Source organism: Chelonoidis abingdonii, chromosome 2 (assembly GCF_003597395.2).
Source record: "Chelonoidis abingdonii isolate Lonesome George chromosome 2, CheloAbing_2.0, whole genome shotgun sequence".
Taxonomy (NCBI): domain Eukaryota; kingdom Metazoa; phylum Chordata; order Testudines; family Testudinidae; genus Chelonoidis; species Chelonoidis abingdonii.
In genome coordinates this window covers 209,677,389-209,697,776 of record NC_133770.1, presented here as the reverse complement: position 1 = coordinate 209,697,776, position 20,388 = coordinate 209,677,389, and the positions used below count along the sequence as shown (strand labels likewise).

The following is a 20,388-nucleotide window of genomic DNA, read 5'->3' as shown; positions in this document are numbered from 1 at the left end:
TTCAGGAGTATGGCAGTAAAGTGAATACAGTGAACTATGGAAGGAATGGTAGGTAGCTTAGGGAATGCTAATGTAAAATGGTGGCTCCAGAAATACTGGAAGCATAGTCGTCCATTTAAAAAAAAAAAAGCTACCCAAAACACAACACTGATCCATGAGTTTTCAGTATAACCAAAGACTCCACTCCTCATTTTCCTTCCTGTCCCGGGACCCTCTACAAAGTGATTCTCTGGAGCATGGGCTGACTGTTCCTTATCCTCAAATCAGTCAAAGTTAGCCTGGATTAGCCAAAATAGCTTATTAAGGTTCATGGGCATGTTGTGGGTGGCCCATATAAGCCTTTTAAGGCTCAGAAGTGTAGGTTGGCCACCACGGAGCCTAAAGGTGCAAGACTTGGATGTAGACCCATAACTTTTGGATCAGTGAGCTTCCTGAAGTTCAGTGTCAGGCTTCTCTGTGCATATCTCAGTAAGTTGGTTACAGGGTCACTACTCAGCATATTTATGGTCCATGAGTCTTTATATTCCTGCACAACAGAGGTCTAGGGTTCCCAATACTTGACAAGGCTGGAGCTGTGCCATAGTAGCAGCAAGTGCCGTAACCACAGGACTGTTGTCCCCTCCCACGCCATCTCTTCCTCATCCTCTGCACAAAATTCCATCATATGCAACTATTTGCTAGGCAAACTCACTTATAAATCTGTCCTTTATAGAGCCTGATAAGTAACAGTAGTGAAAGTGTACGGACAGCTTAGCCAGGCATAGATCTGGCATAACCTTTTAGGTGCAATCTGGTTGAGTGGATAAGATTTGATTCTGCTATTTGAGGGCGCTGGATTGTATTCCTAGTTTTGCCAGAAGTGACCTTGTGCCAGGCTTCTGATCTACCAATTTTCAGGCCAACCTGACTTCCTTGATAGATTTTAGAGAGGATACAAAATATGATTTTAATCAGTAATTTAGCTGCAACCTTAACTTAATTGGTTTTTTTCCTCTATTTTTCCAAAAACCCTCCAGAAATGTTCTCAAATAGTACCATAATGACCCATGTATGGCAGCTGTAGGGATTGAACACCTTCAGTTCATACCACAAACCACTTGAACTTCACTTAATGCATTTTGCTGATGGGTTACATAACCATTTGCTAGATAGCAGTAGGACCCTGGAGGTCAAGATTCCTGGATTAAATTCTCGTGTCTATAAAGAAAGTGTGGTATGTTGGTTTCATAGATGGTTATAGATAAGAGAGCCAAATACATAGATTTGACACATTCATTCTGAAAGGGAGTGTGTTTAGGTGGATGAGACTTCAGATCTGCCATACTAGAGAACTGAATTCTGTTGTAGCGTTGCTAGAAGTGATTTTGTGCAATCTTTCAGTCTCTCTAACTGTAAAATGGGTGCAGTGATGATTCCTTTACCTCAGAGATATGAGGCCTTGGTCAATAAGTCTGTGAACTGCATAGAAATATTAACAGCAGTCAGTGAAAGAGGCACGCTAGAGAGTGGAGCTGGTTCAGCAGCTGAACTCAGTTCCATTTTAACACCATCTAATAACAGCTTTGTGCCTATGCTAGACTTCCTGTTCTTCATCCCAAGGACAGAGCTGTACTTGTCAGACTGTCTAGTGTGATGTAGCCAAAAGCTTGAGTTCAGCTGTGAGCTGATCCTGCCCTCTCTGAAGAGAGTCTGAATCTGCTGTGGTTCAGCTCTATTCCTACTTTTAATCCAGTTCAGTTCTACTCTAGTGTCTTCTACAGTGACAACATTTTGTGATGCAAATGCATGTGTATATAAAATACATTTTCTCTTTTTGCAGACACATGATGAACACACTCATACAAGATACAGCTAGCTGAACAGCTATAAAATGCCCAAAGTTGGGTCTACAAAAGCAGTTCAGATTGAAAATTCTGACAGTGATAGCACCATGGTGGAGAAACCAACTGGAAGAAAGGTAAAAAGGAAATGTAATTAAATAAATTACACTGAAAGATGATTAATTTTGTAGGACTATATAACATGTATGAACCATAAGAAACCATATCATAGGTCAAGGTATGCCATTACAACCCTAGGAAATATATGTGAATCTGTGTTTTGGTATCCTGGTCTTAAAAAATCTATCTAAAATAGATTACAGGTTTTTGATTGTTAATATGCTCATCACTGTATGTGCAGCAGACAGTAGGAATTTTTAAGAAGATTTTAATCTCTTTCAGTTTAATATTAAAAGGAACTGGATATGCTGAATTTATTTGTATTGTGCCATTGTGCTATTCATGTCTTATGTCATCTGCTTTCTTTACGTATTGATATTGCTATTTTAGATTACTGCATTTAATTCTATATTTTTGTCTAGGATATATATGTAGCGGTATGTATATTTTAATAGCTTTTCTGAATTCCTCCAGAAAAAGCACAGATCAGTGTTGTAAACACAAATACATTCCTTGCGTAGGACAGGCAGTAGTTGAATGTTTGTTGACATTTGACTTGCAGCCTTAATACTGAAAAAAGATGTGTAATTACCTTAGAAATGCTGCAGTTCCTGGAGTGTGAGTCCACTTTAAAAATTGTGTGATTTAGTTTTTGAGTGAAGCAAAAAAAGTAAGATAAAGTTAACCCTAAGCTGTATATGGTTTGTTGTTATATGATTATGCAAACTGAAATTTTACTCAGTAATATTGCCGTCTCACCCATTTTCAAAACTTCTAAGACCCAGTTATGACCAACTGTGTGTGTAAGTGTGCTACAGGGAGCCCTTTGGCATTCATAGCATTCCTGAACTTTTCCCTCTGGAACTGCATGTCTTCTGCCGCTTTTTGTAAGGCAGCTATTAATTTTTCCTGTAGTTGCTTTACTTGCTCCACGGGATCCCCCAGCACGTTTCCACACAGGATCAGAGTCCTCACAGTACTAAGGGATGACCACAGAGGCAATGTCTGCATGGGCCCTCTCTGTCCCAATCATTTTTATCTGTTATCTTCTTATTAACTACCACTGGGTGCGTGGATTGACCACCTGCCAGGTCCTTGGTCATCACCACCATGCCTACGCAGGCAGTATCCAGCATACTCCAGTCCCTGCACACCCTCTCCTTTTTTCCCCATCTCTCTGGGTTCCATGCCTTTCTGTTTGCTACCCACAGTTTCTTTAGAGGGCAGTGCCTTTTTATATTTATGGCTGACCTTGCAGCACCCAAAACAAATCCTTGTCCTTGCCTTGTTGGTAGGCCATGCTTTGGCCTTCTCTTGTCTAGCCATTTTCCCTGGGCTAACCTTCACCTCATAAATGGGCATCTCCTTCTTACATGCCCCTGCTGACCACAGTCAAAATACACCCCTTCCTTGCCTGTTCTCCCCACAGGTTGGACTCTTTTGGACTTTCTTGTTTTCTTGCCTCCAAAGTATAGCCTGAAACCAAAATTACCTTAAATTATTAGAAAATTGGCAATCAGTTTAAATGGGAGAAAAAAATCAAATGTTTCAAAATAAGTAACAGACTTGCTCTTAACATATGATTTTGTAGCAATTTCATATTATTAGATAGGTATGGTGCCATCCTGGCTTAGTTTTAGACATATTATTGAAAACAAAAGGAAAACGTTATATTCGTATATATTCTTTTAACATTTGCAATAAAGGAGCTTTGCTTTTTTTTTTTTTTTTTTTTAAAGCCATATCTAGGACTATACTCATATATATCTAGATAGGCTAAAACCTTAGTTACTCGGTAGATAAATAAGGTAATAAAATGTTCACCCCTTAAGAGATCATGCATCTTTCAGTTTCTCTGTCTCTCTTGTTGAAATTGAACCTCTCAACCTCTGCTGTCAGCATGCCCATTTCTGTGTTAATGACATTCTGAGTGGTCAAGAGGCCTATCGATTAAACTTTTTGGCTACTTTAATGGGTTTAGGTGTGAACAGTACTTATGATTTAGTGATATCTGAATGTTAGATCTTCTCTACATGGTATTTTCCCATTTTATTCAATAATCTGTCCCTTTTCTTTTTTTCTATTTGCACTAACTTGCAAAAAGGCCTTGTCTTACCTCATGTTAATCTGTGGTAACTACTATTAAGGAAAATCCTAGTGACAAGGTAGTTTATAGCTTTCATATGTGTTACCAGGGTGAGGGAAAAGACTTTTGGGAAACCTAGACTAGCTAACAAGGTAAGAATGCACCCGTTTTCCTGTTGAAGGTGCACCCAAAAAGTGCCCATCCAGGGATCTGGGCCCCAGGAGCATATAGGCAGCCAGTGCCAATAATGAAGCATAGGCAGCAGCGGATTACCGCATGGGTCGATGGGGCCCTGGACAATTTGGAGGCCCCTCAGGAGTGGTGGGAACTCAGGCCATACCCCCTGCTCCTCCTCTTCCCTCTGAGGCCCGGCCTCCAGCCCAGCCAGAAGTCTGTGAAAGAATGGTGAGCAATGCATATTCCACTGCCCCTAGGCAGAGCTGGCTGAGCTGCTCGCCTAAGCCAGTACAGGTGCTGGGGTCTAGGGAGTAAGAGGAGGAGCAGGGGGCAGGGCCCCCGTATATCTTAATCTGCCTCCTGAGCACAGGTCAAAAATGCACACAAATATATACAGCATAAACAGATTAATGAATTTTGCTGCAGTTTGATTTCTAGATCTAGTACTGTAGTAATCCGATCTCAAGATGAGAGAAGCATGGATGACAGTTGTACGGTCTGCATGTGAAATAAGTGGTCTTACCCTTTTGGTGTGTCAGGATGGGGAGGATGGCATGACCATTATTGCTACCTGCTCATCTAGTAGCAGGAAGTCTAACTAGCCCCTTAGATTGCAAACCCATTCTGTTAGTGTAATCAGAAAGGCCCGATTCTTATGTTGTGGAGGATATCCTTAGTGGAGGATATCTGTGCAGTCACAGTCCTTCACTCATGGAGAGCTAGTCATTGCCATCAGTGCTACTCTTTCTCTTATAGTTTTCTCAAACAGCAGTAGAGCGAAATTCTAATTGGTGTCAGTTTCACTGCAACCTGCAGGGTTCTGAATAGCAGCTGTGAAACTGACCAGCCTTGTGAATTTAATTACTGCCACTGTTACTTGAGAATGCTAGGAACAGAAACACAAGAGAGTGGTGAGAAAATACCAATTCTAGAGCTAGTCAAGACTCTGAAATCGTGGAACTCAATGATAATGCTGTCTCAACAGCATATAATCATTGTCACATCTGTATTCCTGGTAGGCTGAGGAACTCAATTGGCTTCCATAATAAATTGAGGTCAGTAGAACGGGCTTCGGTTTTACAGTTTAGTGTAAGTGTAGTATACAAGAATGGAAAGTTATGTCATTTTGCATACATTTGTAATAGTGCAAACTTAGCTAAGTTTATAAAAACAGTATTATTCTGAGAATTAGTAAGTAATCATATAAAGATAGCTTCTTAATACATTCTCATAGGGGAGCAGAGTTATGCTTTATTATATCTTTCACCTTTATTTTTTCAGGACATAGGGCTTTTTTATCTGTAATGCACTAGGCACATTTATAGAGCTGTAAAAATAAACTAATTTAAAAATTGTATTAACATGGATTTTTTTTGTTTGGAATATATATTGATGCATACATTTTACACAGTGCCGTCCTGGGGACCGCAGAAGTGAAAGCAGCAGCCAGTGGGCTGCCTCTCCCAGGAGCCAGCACCCACGACAGCAGCTCCTCTGCCATGGCTGTACTGGCGGGCACCAGGCTCACCAGCAGATGTTCCTGGTCATGTTTGTGCAGTAGACAGGGCAAGGGGTGGTACAGCCATGCCGAAGGAGCTGCCAGCTTGGGGCTCTCAGTTCTGGGAGTTTTTTTCTGCTGCATTCCCAGTAGAGCTCTTTAGCTCTGTGGATACTGATTTATATCTGAAGATATAAATCTTGTATCCGCACAGGGCTCTAATAATTTTAGTATTCACTGATTACATGGTATTTTTTGTGGTTCCTGGGATTGTGGCACTTTGAGCTCTTTAGATGGTATTGTCAGCATTTCAACTTCGGTGTCGTTTTCTGTTTGTTGACATTGTGGAATGTGACAAAAAGTCATTTTTCAAGTGCTGTGCAGCTTGTAAAATCAAAATTCCAGTCTCTGACTTATATATGTGTGAAATATCTGCCCTGCAGGTGCACTGTTTATGCCGTCTTCATGCCCACTTCTAACTTCTCAATTTGTTTACCTCTGCCTACGGGTACTTCATCAATGTTACCCAGAGAGTTTGTGCCAGCTGTTTGTCATTCAGATACCTAACTTTCAGATGTTGAGACAACAGGGTCATATACTGTCCACACTTGATGAGGAGATGTAGAGCTAAGTGTCATGGATATATTGCTATCATTATATCCTTAGTGTCTTCTTATCTCCCTCAAATATGTTTTAACTAAATGTTAAACCTATAGGAGGGATGGCTGGATTGAGTTGTATGGGACACAGGCAAGAGCTCTTGGCGAGAGAACAATTGCCTACCTCAACCCTCTGTGTCAGATCTAAATGGTAGGAATGGACTTCTCTTAACACAATCCATGTCTACCCTTGCTAGATTTGTAAGAGGATTATCAGCACTTCACAATCAGCAATGTTGAAAGCTGCTGATATAGCTAACAGTTACAGCAGGGACATTTAAGATCTGTCCCAGACCTTATGAGAGCTTATGATTGGTCTTAGATTTCTTTTGTGGTGGCTTAGAAAAACTGCCTATATCCTTTTTGAGTTGACATTTCCAATCTCAGTGGACTCAAATAGGAAAGGTAGATTTTTTTCAGTGGGGTATCATAACTTTTCTTTCAAGAAGTCTCCCTAATTAGACTCATGATTAGCTATATCCCTTGTAATTTAAATCTAGTCCTGTGCAGATTATTTCTTTTGAATCTCTGAGGTTTTTAACTTTGATGGCTAGAAAGAATTATCTTCATTTTGGCTGTAGTTTCAACCAGATTGGTCAGATGGTCTATTTGAACTCCACTTTCATTCTGAATAAACGAAGGTGGTCTTGAGAATTGTACCTTCTTTTCTTTCAAGTGTTTTCTTCCAGTTTCATCTATGCAGGAGATAAATCTCTTCTCCAAGAGTGCCAGACGAATGTTTTGTTATTCATTGGATGTCTACTGTACTTTGTTGTTTTATTGTGACAGAATTAGTCAGTCATCTGGTAGTTTGACCTAATCATCCTTTGAGAGTGTCTCAGGATGGGAGGGATGGGGACTAAAATATCTAAATTTCTGTGGCCTACTCAGATGCTATATTTCCAAAGACTAATGGAAAGAGGATTCCATGTCTCCTCAGCGTTTAAGTACATTGTGCCATGAACAGCAAAAAAAAAAAAAGGGGGGGGTGGGGGGGCTTTGGCAGAGAAAATCTGTCAAGTAGGCTTTGTTGACTTTGTCCTTTTTTCCAGAGACTATCCTTTACACGCTTTTGGCTATTGGCTGTTGATTACAGCAAAGATGTTAAATTGCATTGCCCCTACTACCCTGTTGTCTTTTTTTTTTATTTTCTTCTCTTCCTTGTATAAAGGTATGCCTAAAATGATCCCAAAAGTTTCAAATTTGTGTATCCAAAGAGCGCAGAAAGCAAATGTTGCTTTTGCATATAATACCAATCTAAGAAACATTTTCTAGATTTGCCAAAACCTTTCTCAATGTTACTTGAGTTTAATAAAATCTTTCCAAATAAATAGATTTCACTATTTTTCCTCTCTTGCTTTCTCCTTGTCCCCTCTCTGAGGTAGGAAGGTAGTTTTGAATATATTGTGTATGTCATTACTGTATTCAGTTCTGGGTTACATTTTTTCAATAGCTGATAGATTATATTTTCTTATGGTATGGGAAGGCAAGAAGTGAGTTGGGATCAAAGGTTGTCATTATTTTAGCATTCCTTTGGTACTGTTCCTGTACTGATCAGTCAAGGAGCCCATCATTCCTGGATTCAGATATTTAAGAAACAAAAACAACATTTAGAGGTAAAATTCTACTTTTTATTTTCCCCCCCACCACCCTTTTTTAATTTTTTCTAAATATGCGTCTAGCAAGAACATACATTTTTCTGTTTTTCAGTAATGGTACTTTGCTTTAACAGTTAAGTATGTATGTCATTATTTTTAATAAGTATGCACTGTTTTAGTAAGTACACTATTCTCTATACAAACATTGCTTAGTATACTTTTTGTTTCTATCAGAGCAAAGACAAGATTGCATCGTACAGCAAAACTCCAAAAGTGGATAGGAATGATGTGGGGAAGGAGATGAAAGAAAAGTCTTCCATGAAACGTAAACTTCCTTTTACTGTTAGTCCATCCAGAAATGAAGATCGAAATTCAGACACAGGTAGAACACTTTATTTCCTTAGCTAATCATTTGTTGCTGAAACACATCCTGATTATAATTATTGTATGTTATGATAGTGAGTTAAATGCAAAGGATACTAACTAGTATAGATGTGCTTGCTTGCTTCTCATTCAGATCTCAGTCCCATCTGATAGGCTTTCATCCCATCAGGCATTTGCCAAGAACTTGTATGCTGGCACAATTCCTCTCAGCTACTTTTTCCAACAATTCCACAAACTCATCCTTTCTGCTTGTATTTTAGTCATAAATCTGCCTCCTTCATTGTCATCTCTAAAGGGTCATTTGCTCAAAGAAACATATTGATGAATACGAAAAGACAGAGGTTTAAGTGCCACAATTGAAATACAGCTCCTCTGCCTCTTATAGGCTCACATTCTGTCCTCCTATGTGGAAAGGACTAAGAAGGCTAAGCTCATGGAACAAATTGGTCTCAAATCAACCCTGGAAAGAAACTTTTCCTATGATATAATCTTCTATGATCTATATAGGATGCAACTATGTGACATATTCAAGCATATCCAACTAGAATCAATTTCTTTGAGATTCCATGGTCTTTCTTAACATAGCTGTTTTAGAATCAAGAGGGGGAATATTAGGAACCCCTACCTCCACCTGCACCAACCTACAGTATTTTAACTTCACTGAACATAACACTAGTCCAATGAGAATTCTGATTGTAGCAAGAAAACATCACACTCGCAGAGGTTATTGGAAGGCAGTCTCTATGTATAGCATTTCCTCAGTAGGTTTATTATTACATTTTCTTCTTAAGTGCCCATAATCCATATATTCTTCTAACCATAATAAGTTTAACTATCTCTGTAAACATCCTCCGTTAACTCCTCCATCAACAAGTTTAGAACTCAAGATAAGAGTATATCCACCACTAGTCATTTATTGTCTATCCAGGGCTCATTCATGCAGTTGATTTGCCCCCTGAACATGTAGACCCACTACGAAGCATAATTTTTTTTTTTGCCCCGCTAGAGAGACTATCACATGTTATGTTATCCCAATTTGAATGGTTAGTAGAGCTATTTATGTTACATTCAAGATGAGGTATTAGCATTAGACATCAACTTTTAGTAGTACTTTGGAATTGTTGCATATTATGCTAATTAATAATGCTCCCTCTCATTTCTGAAAAAGTCGTGTTCCTAACATTAGATTGTAATTGCGCTATTAGTATCTGCTATCTCAGGTAGCGCTTTTAATGCTAGACTCTAGTAATAGTTTAATGTCTGATTTTTAGAAGCATTTATTAATATTCAGCATTTTTATATAGTGTTTTGCATGTTCAGAACTATTTACAGATATGAACTAAGTAATCATCACAATGTCTTGTGACATATTACTATTAACTGTTTAACATGTATATTGTAGTAGCACGTATTATAGCAATCATCACAACCAAGTTGGGCTCCATTATGCTAGGTAGCATACAGACTTACAATAAATGACACTCCCAGCCTGAAAGAGTTTACAGTCTAAAAGACAAGACATAACAGATGGAGGAGACAAGCAAGTGGGTAGGACAATGTAGTATAATAATAGGTTGTTCACAATTAGCCATTCTGTAGCAGTGATCACCACTCACCACCTGGCTAGCTGCTGTCAGTTGGGTGGCAGATCTCTGTATGCATTATGGCACCAGTAGGTAGACTACTGCTGCTGGTCACATTTTATAGGTGAGAAAGTTGAAACACAGAGGTAAAATGACGTGCCTGAAATCACCCAGAGTCACTGATATTGCTAGGACTCGAACCCACATCTCCTAACTTCAAATTCCCATGACTAATCCATTAGACTAACTGTGCTGCTTCTGCCATTATCTGTGCTTGCTCACTGTATTTAGGAGAGATTGCCAACAGTTCTGGTTGGCTGTACTTAAAGGGAGTTGGAGGTGGGAGAAAAATAGCAAGAGAGAATAAGTTTGGAGAGAAGTGGGATTCATTCTTCTCTCAACCTACCTGCATCTACACCAGTGGTTAGGTTGGCATAGCTATGATGCTCAGGGATGTAGATTTTTCACATACATGAGTGCAGTAGCTATGTCAAACTTAGTTTTAAGTGTAGACCAGACCTAAAAAAGGGTTCTGCAACTGATGAGCTGCTTTTTAAAAGAAATACCCCATAAAATGCCACTTTAAAGGCTAAACAATATTCTGCACCATAAAATTTAAAATTCTGCAACCAAAAATGAAAAATTCTGCACACGATATTTTCAAATTCTGCAAAATTCTGCGTGTTTTATTTGTCAAAATAACACAATCACACCAGTGTCAATTATTTCAAAATACCTGTCAGCAAGTATGTCTGTAACAATGCAGACAAGAAAAATGATACAGGGAATGTTTTTTGACAAATAAATTCCTTACTAGGCATATTCATACAGAACTCTTGAGTAATAATTCCTTTAAACTACAATACAGAACCGTATTTCCTACATCCCTCAGAAGCAGTGCAAAGGCTTAGGGGAATTAGGGGTAACACAGGAGCTGAGGGAGAGGGAAGTAATTGCTGGGAAGTAGCCTGGGTGTGAACTTGGAGGGTTGTTGGGTATGAGTGGGAAAAGTATGGAACAGGTTTTTTGGGTGGGCAGGGATTGTTAGGGAGCTTCCCCCATGGAGACCCTGGCTGACCCCTAGTTTCTTCCATTCAGGCAGGCACATCTACCCCTGTCCCCATGTGTCCTTGCACCCCCGGTCCATGTGTGTCCCTCCATCCCCATTCAGACATCCACTCCCCCATCCCCACCTGGCCCTGCACTTCTATTCCCATTCAGTCCCTGCCCCAGTCTGTCCTCCTCCACTAGCCCTTGTGAGCCTCTGACTCCCTTCCAGCAGCCCCGTGCTGTCTGTGTCCCAATAACCCGTCTCCTGACCTGCCCCAACTGGTGCTGTGAAGAAGGCAGGCTCTTTCTCTTCCCTAGCTGGCCAGGAGCTGCTGCTCTATCACCACAGTGCCTTCTGGTGGGCAAAAGGTGTAACTGCAGCAACTTTCCAGCCAAAGTTATTTTCTGCCGAGGCTGCTCTATTCCGGCACCATAGCACCCTCTGGTGGGCAAAAGGTGGAACTATAGCAACTTGCCAACAGAAGCTTTTTTCTGTGTAAAAAATAAATAAATAAATAAAAATATGCATGGCTCATTAATTATGCATGCACATCATGGTGCAGAATCCCCCCAGGAGTAACTGTGTTGTGGTCTTAAAGAGAGGGCTGAAGAAGTGGATAAGGCAGTTACTTGGCTTCTTACTTACCTTTACCACAACAAGTTTACTATCAGAGGTCTTCAGATTTGACTGTAGTATTGACAGTTTTTTATTTTATATTTTAGAAATTTATTAGTTACTATTATCATACTTTTAGGGGGAATTCTATTTGGAGTTATAGGTTTGGAGTTACAGATTGGATGAGAACATTTTTCTTACCTGTTATTAGGCATTCTGTAATTTGTCTCCCAATCCAGAGCCAGTCATTTTATTGAAAGGAAGTCATTTACCTAGAATATTTCAATTTTTCCTCTTTTCTGGAGTCTGAGGATGAACAGTAAGACAAAACTATTTTTGGTATGAACGCTTCTGTTTGATTCGTCTGCCTGGTTAACAGGCAGAAAAATAATTTGGTTATCTAAGTAGCAGAAACTCTATTGAAGGTAGGAAAATCTTCCTTTTCTCACCTACCATGAGTAATGAGGTATAGGATTTTGTTTATAAGTTCTTTACATGGTTGACTGCGGTTCTTTCTTCTTGTCTTTTTGTGAATAATTAGTCTTTGGGCAAAACTTAAATATGTTTGGTTCTCTTAACCTCTCATCACAAGTCTTGTTTTCCAAACCTTTTATTATTTGTTTGTAACAATAACTTCCTTGTTTTCTCCTTCTTGTTTCTTCTTCAATTTCCCTCTTTTGAAAAATGTGATACCCAAAATAATAATACTTCAGTTGAGGCTTAACCAGTATCAATTATAGCTTGTTTTCTGGGTACAGATCTGATTAATAAAACCTAAGGCCCTGCTCCTGGAGACATTTGTGTACATGCTTCAATTTACACCCTTGAGAAGTCCCTTTGAAGTCAGTGGGACTACTTGCATGCTTTAAATACTTTATACAAATGCTTAATTTTGAGGACTGAGGCATTTAGTTTTCTTAAAAATGCTATTAACTCTTAATTTGTTTTTTGGTGGTTTTTGTTTTTGTTTTATAAATGTCAAATAAGTGTCTATCTCAAGCTTTTTAGTTTAACATCCACTAGAACCCACACACATTTCTCTGTTGTATACTTCCTAATCAGTATTTCCTTCGTCCCTATTTCCCACCATTCTATATTTATTCAGTTGACTTCTCCTCCCTACATTAAATCATATGTTTTTCTTTAAAATCATTGTATGACTTCAGAGAATTTACCAGGATTATACTGGTTTAAACCTAACCTCCAGATTAGTTTGAGTCCGTCAATTTTGTACTGTCCTTTTAATTTGGTCATCTTTCTTGACTTTGTCATCTGACATTATTAATAGTAAAGATACTTATCACTTCTACATGGTTTATAAACATTAATTTCCTCTCAATACTAACCCACACCTTGCCTTCACACAGATCTATTAACTACTCTTGTTTCTGGTTGGTTGGTTTGTTTTTTAACCAGATGTGTACTCGTATTTCTCATTTTACTAAATGGAAATTTTTGCATGGGACCATGTGATATGTCTTACTAAAGCTCTAATATGTTAATTATACTGCATTTCCTTTATCCACTAATGTTGTTACCTACCAAAGAAGCATTTGGGTTAGTTTGGCATGATTTGTTTTTTAAAAGCCCATGTTGCATATTATTTTCCTAAAATGCTTAAAAGTTGATGTTTTGTTCTAGGAATTCACCTTTTTTCTAACCTTAAAAATAGGTACAATACTGTTTTGCCTTGGCACATAATCTGTTTTCCATAGATTCTCCAAAATAATTGCCAGTGTTTCTGACGTTTCTACTCCTAGTTCCTTTGACGCTTCAGTGTGAATTTCATCAAGCCCTGATCATTTGGACCCCTACAGTAAGAAGTGCAGAAAAACATCTAAGAACATTGTCCTTATATAACTTAACCATTTTTCATTGTTTTTAAAGATGTTAAGAAGGCTACAGCAAAAGAGGAAAATGTTAAAGGGATGCTGTCCAACCAAATTTGGCCCAAAATGTTGAGATTGTTTTTTAAACCTTTTACAAAACAGTCTCTTGCAAAAGAAAGATGTTTTAAAAAAAAATGGAAATTCCTTACGTATAGTTTCTAACCCTGTCATTGTAGTGTTGTACTAGTACAGAGAATCTGAAAGTGAAATTGACCACTATAAATAGAAGGAAAACTGACTTTTCTAGTTGTTTACTTTTTACATTTCTCCGTCTGGTCACTACAACAAAATAGTGAAAGAGAAGTTAGATTTTTAAGACTTAACTTTTAACAGTCTCTAGGATATTCTGAGTGAAATCCGGTAGGTTAGGAATTTTTAAAAAAATTCATATTTAAACGTATACTATCACTTTTAATAAGAAAATTATTTCAGTTCAAATAATACCTTTATAAAACAAAACAAATTAATTACACAAATTGTTAAGACAATAGTGTTCTGAAACCCAGAAATGCAAGAATATTTTAACTTGAGGTTTCCATAATGCACTTTACTAAGCCTTTCCTGCCTATTGTAGTATATTGTACAGTGGGCTCTGTGAAGCGATCTTGTAGCAATGAGTGATTTTTACATATTGTATATGTTGCTATAATTGGTTGCATGATTCAAGGGTCCTGATCATTAATCAGGAATTTTCTGTGGATTTGTGATTATCAATTAAAAACTGTGGAAAAACTAGTCCTGTAGTCTTTTGACTAAATATCTAGAGATCTTTTTAAATGGTATGTCAGAGTTTCTCTTTTGTATGCCATACTTCCCTCCACCCCTTGTCTCCTGTGTCTTCTCATTCTGTAGATTCAGATCCAGAACATACACATGAAAACTGGGGGGAGAGATTAATACCTTCTTACAGGACATATTCAGGTAAATGTATTATCAGGTGCACCTGCTGTAGTCCAGTGACTTTTTGTTAACATGATTGTTAATTTCAGTGTTGACTGACTATTTAGAGTTTATTTTAAAACAGCTTGTGAATTCTAACAGAAAGATGGATAAAGAAATATTTCCTGAATGACAAAGGAATGACTGGAAATAACCCAAATTAACATAATTTAATTTATATGCTACCTTGATCACCAAGTACCTATAAGTGCAACTGTTTAACACCATTCTTCAATGCTAAGCAGTTAGAACAGGAATATATTACCATCATTTGCTGAATACACTATTCAAAATATAAAGTGATAATAAACATAGGTAAAACAGAAGGTGACAGAAAATGTACAGTATACTGCAATGCAAACATGCAAGACAGATCTTTAAAGTGTGTCTAACTATATCAATATTGGTTTTGGCACATTATTTTGCCACGATGAACATTGTTAAAACAACATTGAGCTGTAATTCTGAAATAAAAGTTGAATATATAAAACTTTTTTGTAGAAAAGAACCATGGGCAATAAGTAGTATGAATTTATAAACACAAATCATGCCAGACAAACTAAAGCACTTTTTTTTCATAGAATTACTAAATTAGCGGATGAAGAGTACACAGTAAATATTCCATGGAGCAGATCACACTTCTCCATAGTTGAAACCAGAATAAAAAACTATAAATTCACATGTGCACAGTTCTGTAATTTTTCATGCTTAAAACAGTTTTGGTTAAAATTGTTCTTGAAATTTAAAACAAAAGTATGTATCTATTGTTTGCTTCTCTTTTCCTCAGAGAGCATTAAATCTGGAGAAACTGTAGGAACATCAAGCTTTGCAGGGAGGCAACAGCAGCAGAAGGGGGAGCTTAGAGTGGTGAGCAAAGAGGAGTCTGGGTCAGGCAGAGGAGGGGTTTGTTACAGCAGATCTATGACAGAAAAGAAGGGAGGTGGGAAGGGAGAGGGATAGGAGCAGAGAGGAGACTTCTTGGGGCTAGGGGAGGAAGTGGACGCAAACAGAAAAGGGATTGCAAGGAGCAGAGAAGGGACTATTGCAGAGGACTAGAGGAGTATGGAATATGGTGGAGTCCTTAATGGACCTTTGACTTCTAGATACTTAAGTCACTTGAAAATTTTGCACTTAGTGTATCAACATATGCCAACAATTCCTTTGCCCTTTGCTTGACTTTTTATTTGCTTTACATGAAGAGTTTGCTCTTTAGTGCACTTGCAATTTACCTCCTCTATATGTTACTACAGTCTGTACTAATATTGTCTCTTCCAGCATTAAGATTGTTGCTTCCACAGACTGCAGAATTCTTAAAAGCTTTCGTGAAAAAAGAGGATGAGGGGAAGATGGAAGAATTACATTGTACTAGTACAAAGGCCTTTTTGAAATTTAAGGTGTCCGCAGCCATAGCCCGCAAACTTCTTATATTCATTAGAAAAAAATTCTTGTTTTTAAAATAATGCATTTTATGTTAAGGGTAGGTTGATTTTAAATCATTATTAAAGCTGGTGATTTAAATAATTGTTTAAATCAGCAAGTAGGAAACATAGATTTAAATAACTTTTAATCTTGTTTTGCATTTGTACTTTTTAGTTACTTTCCTAAGGAAGGTTGATTCTCATTAGCAGGTAACCATTAAAACACATTGATATGCAACTAAATATAGCCTTTATGCTAAATTTAGTACTACTTTTTCTTCTTCGAGTGATTGCTCATGTCCATTCCAATAGGGGTGTGTGTGTGTGCGTGTGCTGTGTGCACAATCATTGGAAGTTTTTTACCCTAGTAGTATCCATCGGGTCAGCTGTAGAGCCCCCTGGAGTGACGTCTTTATGGCAGTGTATATAGGTTCCTGCTGACCCACCTCCTGCTCAGTTCCTTCTTACCGCCAGTGACAGTCATTGGAACAACTGATCTCTTGCTTTAGCAAGTGCTTCCTAATGGTTTTCCCTTTATGTAGTTATCCTTCACTATCATAGTTAGTCAGTTAGTTCATTAGTATGTTTAAGTTGAGGGGTTCCCTCCTGATATTTCCCCCCAATCGCCAGGGCATGCTGCCGCCCCGGGATTCAAGCTGTGCGATAGGTATGGTAAGCTTATGCCGAGAAAGGATCTGCCTACCGCTTGTCTTGCAAATGATCCTCTCCTAGGCACTTTAGACAAGTGCACCATCTGTAGAGGCTTCAAGCCCAGAACTAAGAGGGAGAGTGATTCTTGATGAAGTCCGCTTTCCAGCCCCAACCAGCTCAAGAGCAGGCACTGGCAGCCTCGGTGCACAGCTCACCAGCCTCAGTGCAGGACACCTCGTCATGGAGGAAGGACTCACCGTTCCCCTGTGCGGAATGCCAGCTCGTTGTTGCAGCACCGATCATAACCCTCGGTGCCGCATAAAAAGAAGGCAGAATGAGGGCACTCCCTTGCCAAGAAGAGCGGGAAGGACTCCAGTATGGTGCTTCTCACGGTGGGACACCAGAAGGCTGGTCCATTGGTCCTGGCACAGTTGCCTCTGGCCTCGAGGGGAGGACCATCGAGTCCAATATTGGCGGACTCTCCAGTCCAGGAAGTGTTGGAGGAGGACCTGGACTTCCTCTCCACTCCAGAGACTTTTGAGGCTGTGGAGGATTTAATTGCCATGACGACACAGTCCTCGGTCTCCTATTCCTGTGCACTGGCTTAGGTGCAGGCGGCGCAAGCTCTGGCTGCAGCACCACTTTGACACCGTCTGCAGCACCAATGGCAGCACGAATGGAGGCATCTCCTATCTGGCACTAGGGCAAGTACACCATTATGCAGAACTGTTCCCCATTGCCATGGGACCGCTCCCTGGCACCACTGGGATCCACCCCTCCCTCCTGGGCTCGGACTATTTATCGACGTCAGAGGCGGAGTCGTACATGTCCCGATGCAGCCGGTACCAGTCAAGATCCTGGCAACAGTCTCAGCACTGTAGGTTGGAGGAACACTCTGTTCCAATGCTGTCCTGGCCTCCCCAATGGCAGGGAACAGTACAATGGCCCTTTTGGACACCTTGGGGCTGCCACCAGGGCCAAGGGCATGGTTCGAGGGCAGCATTGGTGATCTCTGTTGCCTGTGCCCCTCCTTCTGAAACGTCCGTTGCCCCGATCAGTCCAGGGCTCCCAAGGACCCACCATGGGGTTCAGACCCTGGGTCTCCCACATCAAGTGCAAGGTTAGAGACACCCAACAAGAATTTGCTGCAGTCCTGGAAGAGGACAGGGAGGGTGATGGCTAGAATCTTCCTCCAGGCTGCTCTGGACTCCACTGACTCAGCGGCATGAACCATGGCTACGGGTATCACAATAAGGCATAGCTCACGGCTTCAGGTCTCTGGACTCCCGGCAGAGGTCCAGAATACCATAAAGGACCTCCCATTTGACTGAGGGGCTGTTTGCTGATAAGACAGACTTGAGACTGCACAGTCTTAAGGACTCATGAGCAACCCTCAAGTCTCTGGGAATTCACCCACCAGCACCCCCAAGAAAACCCTTCAAGTCCCATGCCCCCTCATGATTCTATCCAGGTCCTCTCAGGCAGGACTATAATCGAAGGAGGGGAAGAAACAAGAGATGTCCCCCACAGTCTTCCTCCAGCCATAGTCAGGGCTCCTTCAAGCAGCCCCCCTAGCTCTAAATTGAACATTTTGAAGGTGGGGATGGAGCACTAGCCCAAATCCCAGATCCTAGCCCAAATCCCGGGTCCTGAGCACGGTAGGGGTGGGATATTCTATCCAATTCTGTGCCCTCTTACCCTTCCACCCACCTTCCCATCCCTCTTCAGGGACCACTCTCATGAGCAACTCCTGCTACAGGAGGTACAATTGCTCCTTGTGTAATAGAGGAGGTTCCTTAGGAGTTCAGGGGCAGGGGGTTATACTCCTGATATTTCCTCATCCCCAAGGGTGGACTCTGGCCTATCTTGGATCTGTGATACCTCAGCTTTCTTATGAACGTGTTGAAGTTTCATATGGTCTCTCTGGCCACCATCAATCCTTCTCTGGATCCGGGGGACTGGTTTGCCACCCTCAACTTGAAGGACGTGTACTTTCATATATCAATTATTCCAGCACACAGGAGATTCCTGAAATTCGTTATCAGAGGCCTGAACTGACATTTCACCATACTACCATTTGGACTTTCAACAGCCCCGCACGTGTTCACAAAGTGCCTGGCACTCGTGGCGGCCATCCTCCGCAAATGCTGGGTACAGGTCTTCCTGTACCTGGACAACTGGCTCATCAAGGGCAGTTCCCGCGTGCAAGTGCTAGCTAGTGTAGCCCTGGCACAAACCACTTTCAGCAGGCTGGGGCTCATTCTGAATGTACCCAAGTCTACACCAGTCCCAACTTGGAAAATAGAGTTAATAGGGGCTCTCCTGGATTCCACTCAGGCCAGAGCCTCCCCACTCAAGTCTCGATTCCAAAGCATCAAGGGCATCATCGACAGCCTCCACTGGTTCCCAACTAACACGGCCAGAAACTGCATGAAGCTTCCGGGGCATATGGTGGTCTGCATGTATGTAGGGCAGCATGCCAGGTTGCGCCTTCACCCCCCCCCAGGCTTGGTTGACGAGGGTATACAGACCCAGATGGGACTCTCTGGACCCTGGTTACCCAAGATTCTCGAGTCCCTCAACTGGTGGCTACAACCTCAAATGGTCTATGTGGGAGTACTCTTTGCCAAACCTCAGCCCTCACTGTCGCTGGTCATGGACACATTGGAGACAGACAGGAGAGCACACCTGGGCAGTATCCGAACTCAAGGCGTATGGTCACAACTAGAGCTATTGCAGCCAATATCACAGCCAACTACAACGCCCCAACCTGGAGTCCCTCCACCTCAGCGCATGGAAACTCCATGGCTGAACCAGCTTGAACTGCAGTGCTCAGACTCTGTTAGGGAAGTTCTGTTGGAGAGCAGGAAGCCCTCCACTTGCACAACGTACAAGCGTTTCTCCATTTGGTGACTACAGAAAGGTATTTCCTTGCAGCAAGCTTCTATTCCCCTTGTGCTAGACTACCTCTTGTACCTGAGGCAACGGGTTGACGATCTTATCTATAAAGGTGCACCTGGTGGCCATCTCCACCTTACACCAGAGTGTGGTGGGCAGGTCAGTCTTTAGCAATACCATGGTGGGCTGTTTCTTAAGGGCTTGGATAGGCTTTACCCCCAGGTGAGGCAGCCCATTCCTCAGTGGGATCTTAACCTAATCCTTTCCGGACTCATGGATCCCCTTTCGAGCCCTGGCGACCTGCCCCTTATCTTACCTTTCCCAGAAGGTGGCTTTTCTGGTGGCCATAACCTCATCCAGAAGGGTCTCTGAGTTCAGAGTGCTGACTTCCGAGCCCCCCTACATGGTCCTTTACAAATACAAGGCGCAGTGATGCCCTTACCCAGCATTCCTATCCAAGGCAATTTCACATTAACCAGGACCTATTTCTACTGGTATTCTTTCCTAAACCTCATGCCAGCAACAAAGCGCGAGCACTCCATTCCCTGGGCGTCAGGCGTGCCCGCCTTCTACATTGAATGCACAAAGCAGTTTCGTAAGTCACCACAGCTTTTTATTGCAATTGCTGAGAGGATGAATGGGCTTCTCATCTCGTCATGCATCAGGTCCTGCATCGGAACGTGCTAAGACCTGGCTAAGATCCCAGCCCCGACATTGATGGCGTACTCCACAAGAGCACAGGTCTCTTCCACTGTGTTCCTCACACAAGTCCCCATTCAGGACATATGCAAGACAGCAACGTGGTCTTCCATCCACACCTTCATGTCACACTATGCAATGAGCAATTTGGTGAACTCTGACCCTTTCTCCGTTGAAACTGCTTCAGAGTCACCTATGGGAATGGACGTGAGCAATCCCTCGAAGAAAAGACTGTTACCTACCTTTCATAACTTGTTCTTCGAGATGTGTTATTCATGTCCATTCCAAATCCTGCCCACTTCC

The 20,388-nt window shown here is 41.1% G+C and overlaps 1 protein-coding gene across 6 annotated transcripts in view; it reads left to right on the top strand.

Annotated features, from left to right (window-relative positions):
• ANKRD12 (ankyrin repeat domain 12) overlaps positions 1 to 20,388 on the top strand; it is a 109,905-nt gene that overhangs the window by 33,725 nt on the left and 55,792 nt on the right. For 3 of the 6 annotated variants that reach the window (XR_004373280.2, XR_004373281.2, XM_032777097.2), the window contains exons 2-4: positions 1,820 to 1,957; positions 8,172 to 8,340; positions 14,333 to 14,401. Coding sequence is in view for 4 of the 6 variants with exons in the window: in XM_032777097.2 (XP_032632988.1) it covers positions 1,871 to 1,957; positions 8,172 to 8,340; positions 14,333 to 14,401 (325 nt within the window). In the remaining 2 variants the exon portion in view is untranslated. The remainder of the gene's footprint in view (positions 1 to 1,819; positions 1,958 to 8,171; positions 8,341 to 14,332; positions 14,402 to 20,388) is intronic. The other 3 variants (XM_032777098.2, XM_032777100.2, XM_032777099.2) reach the window with 3 other exon arrangements.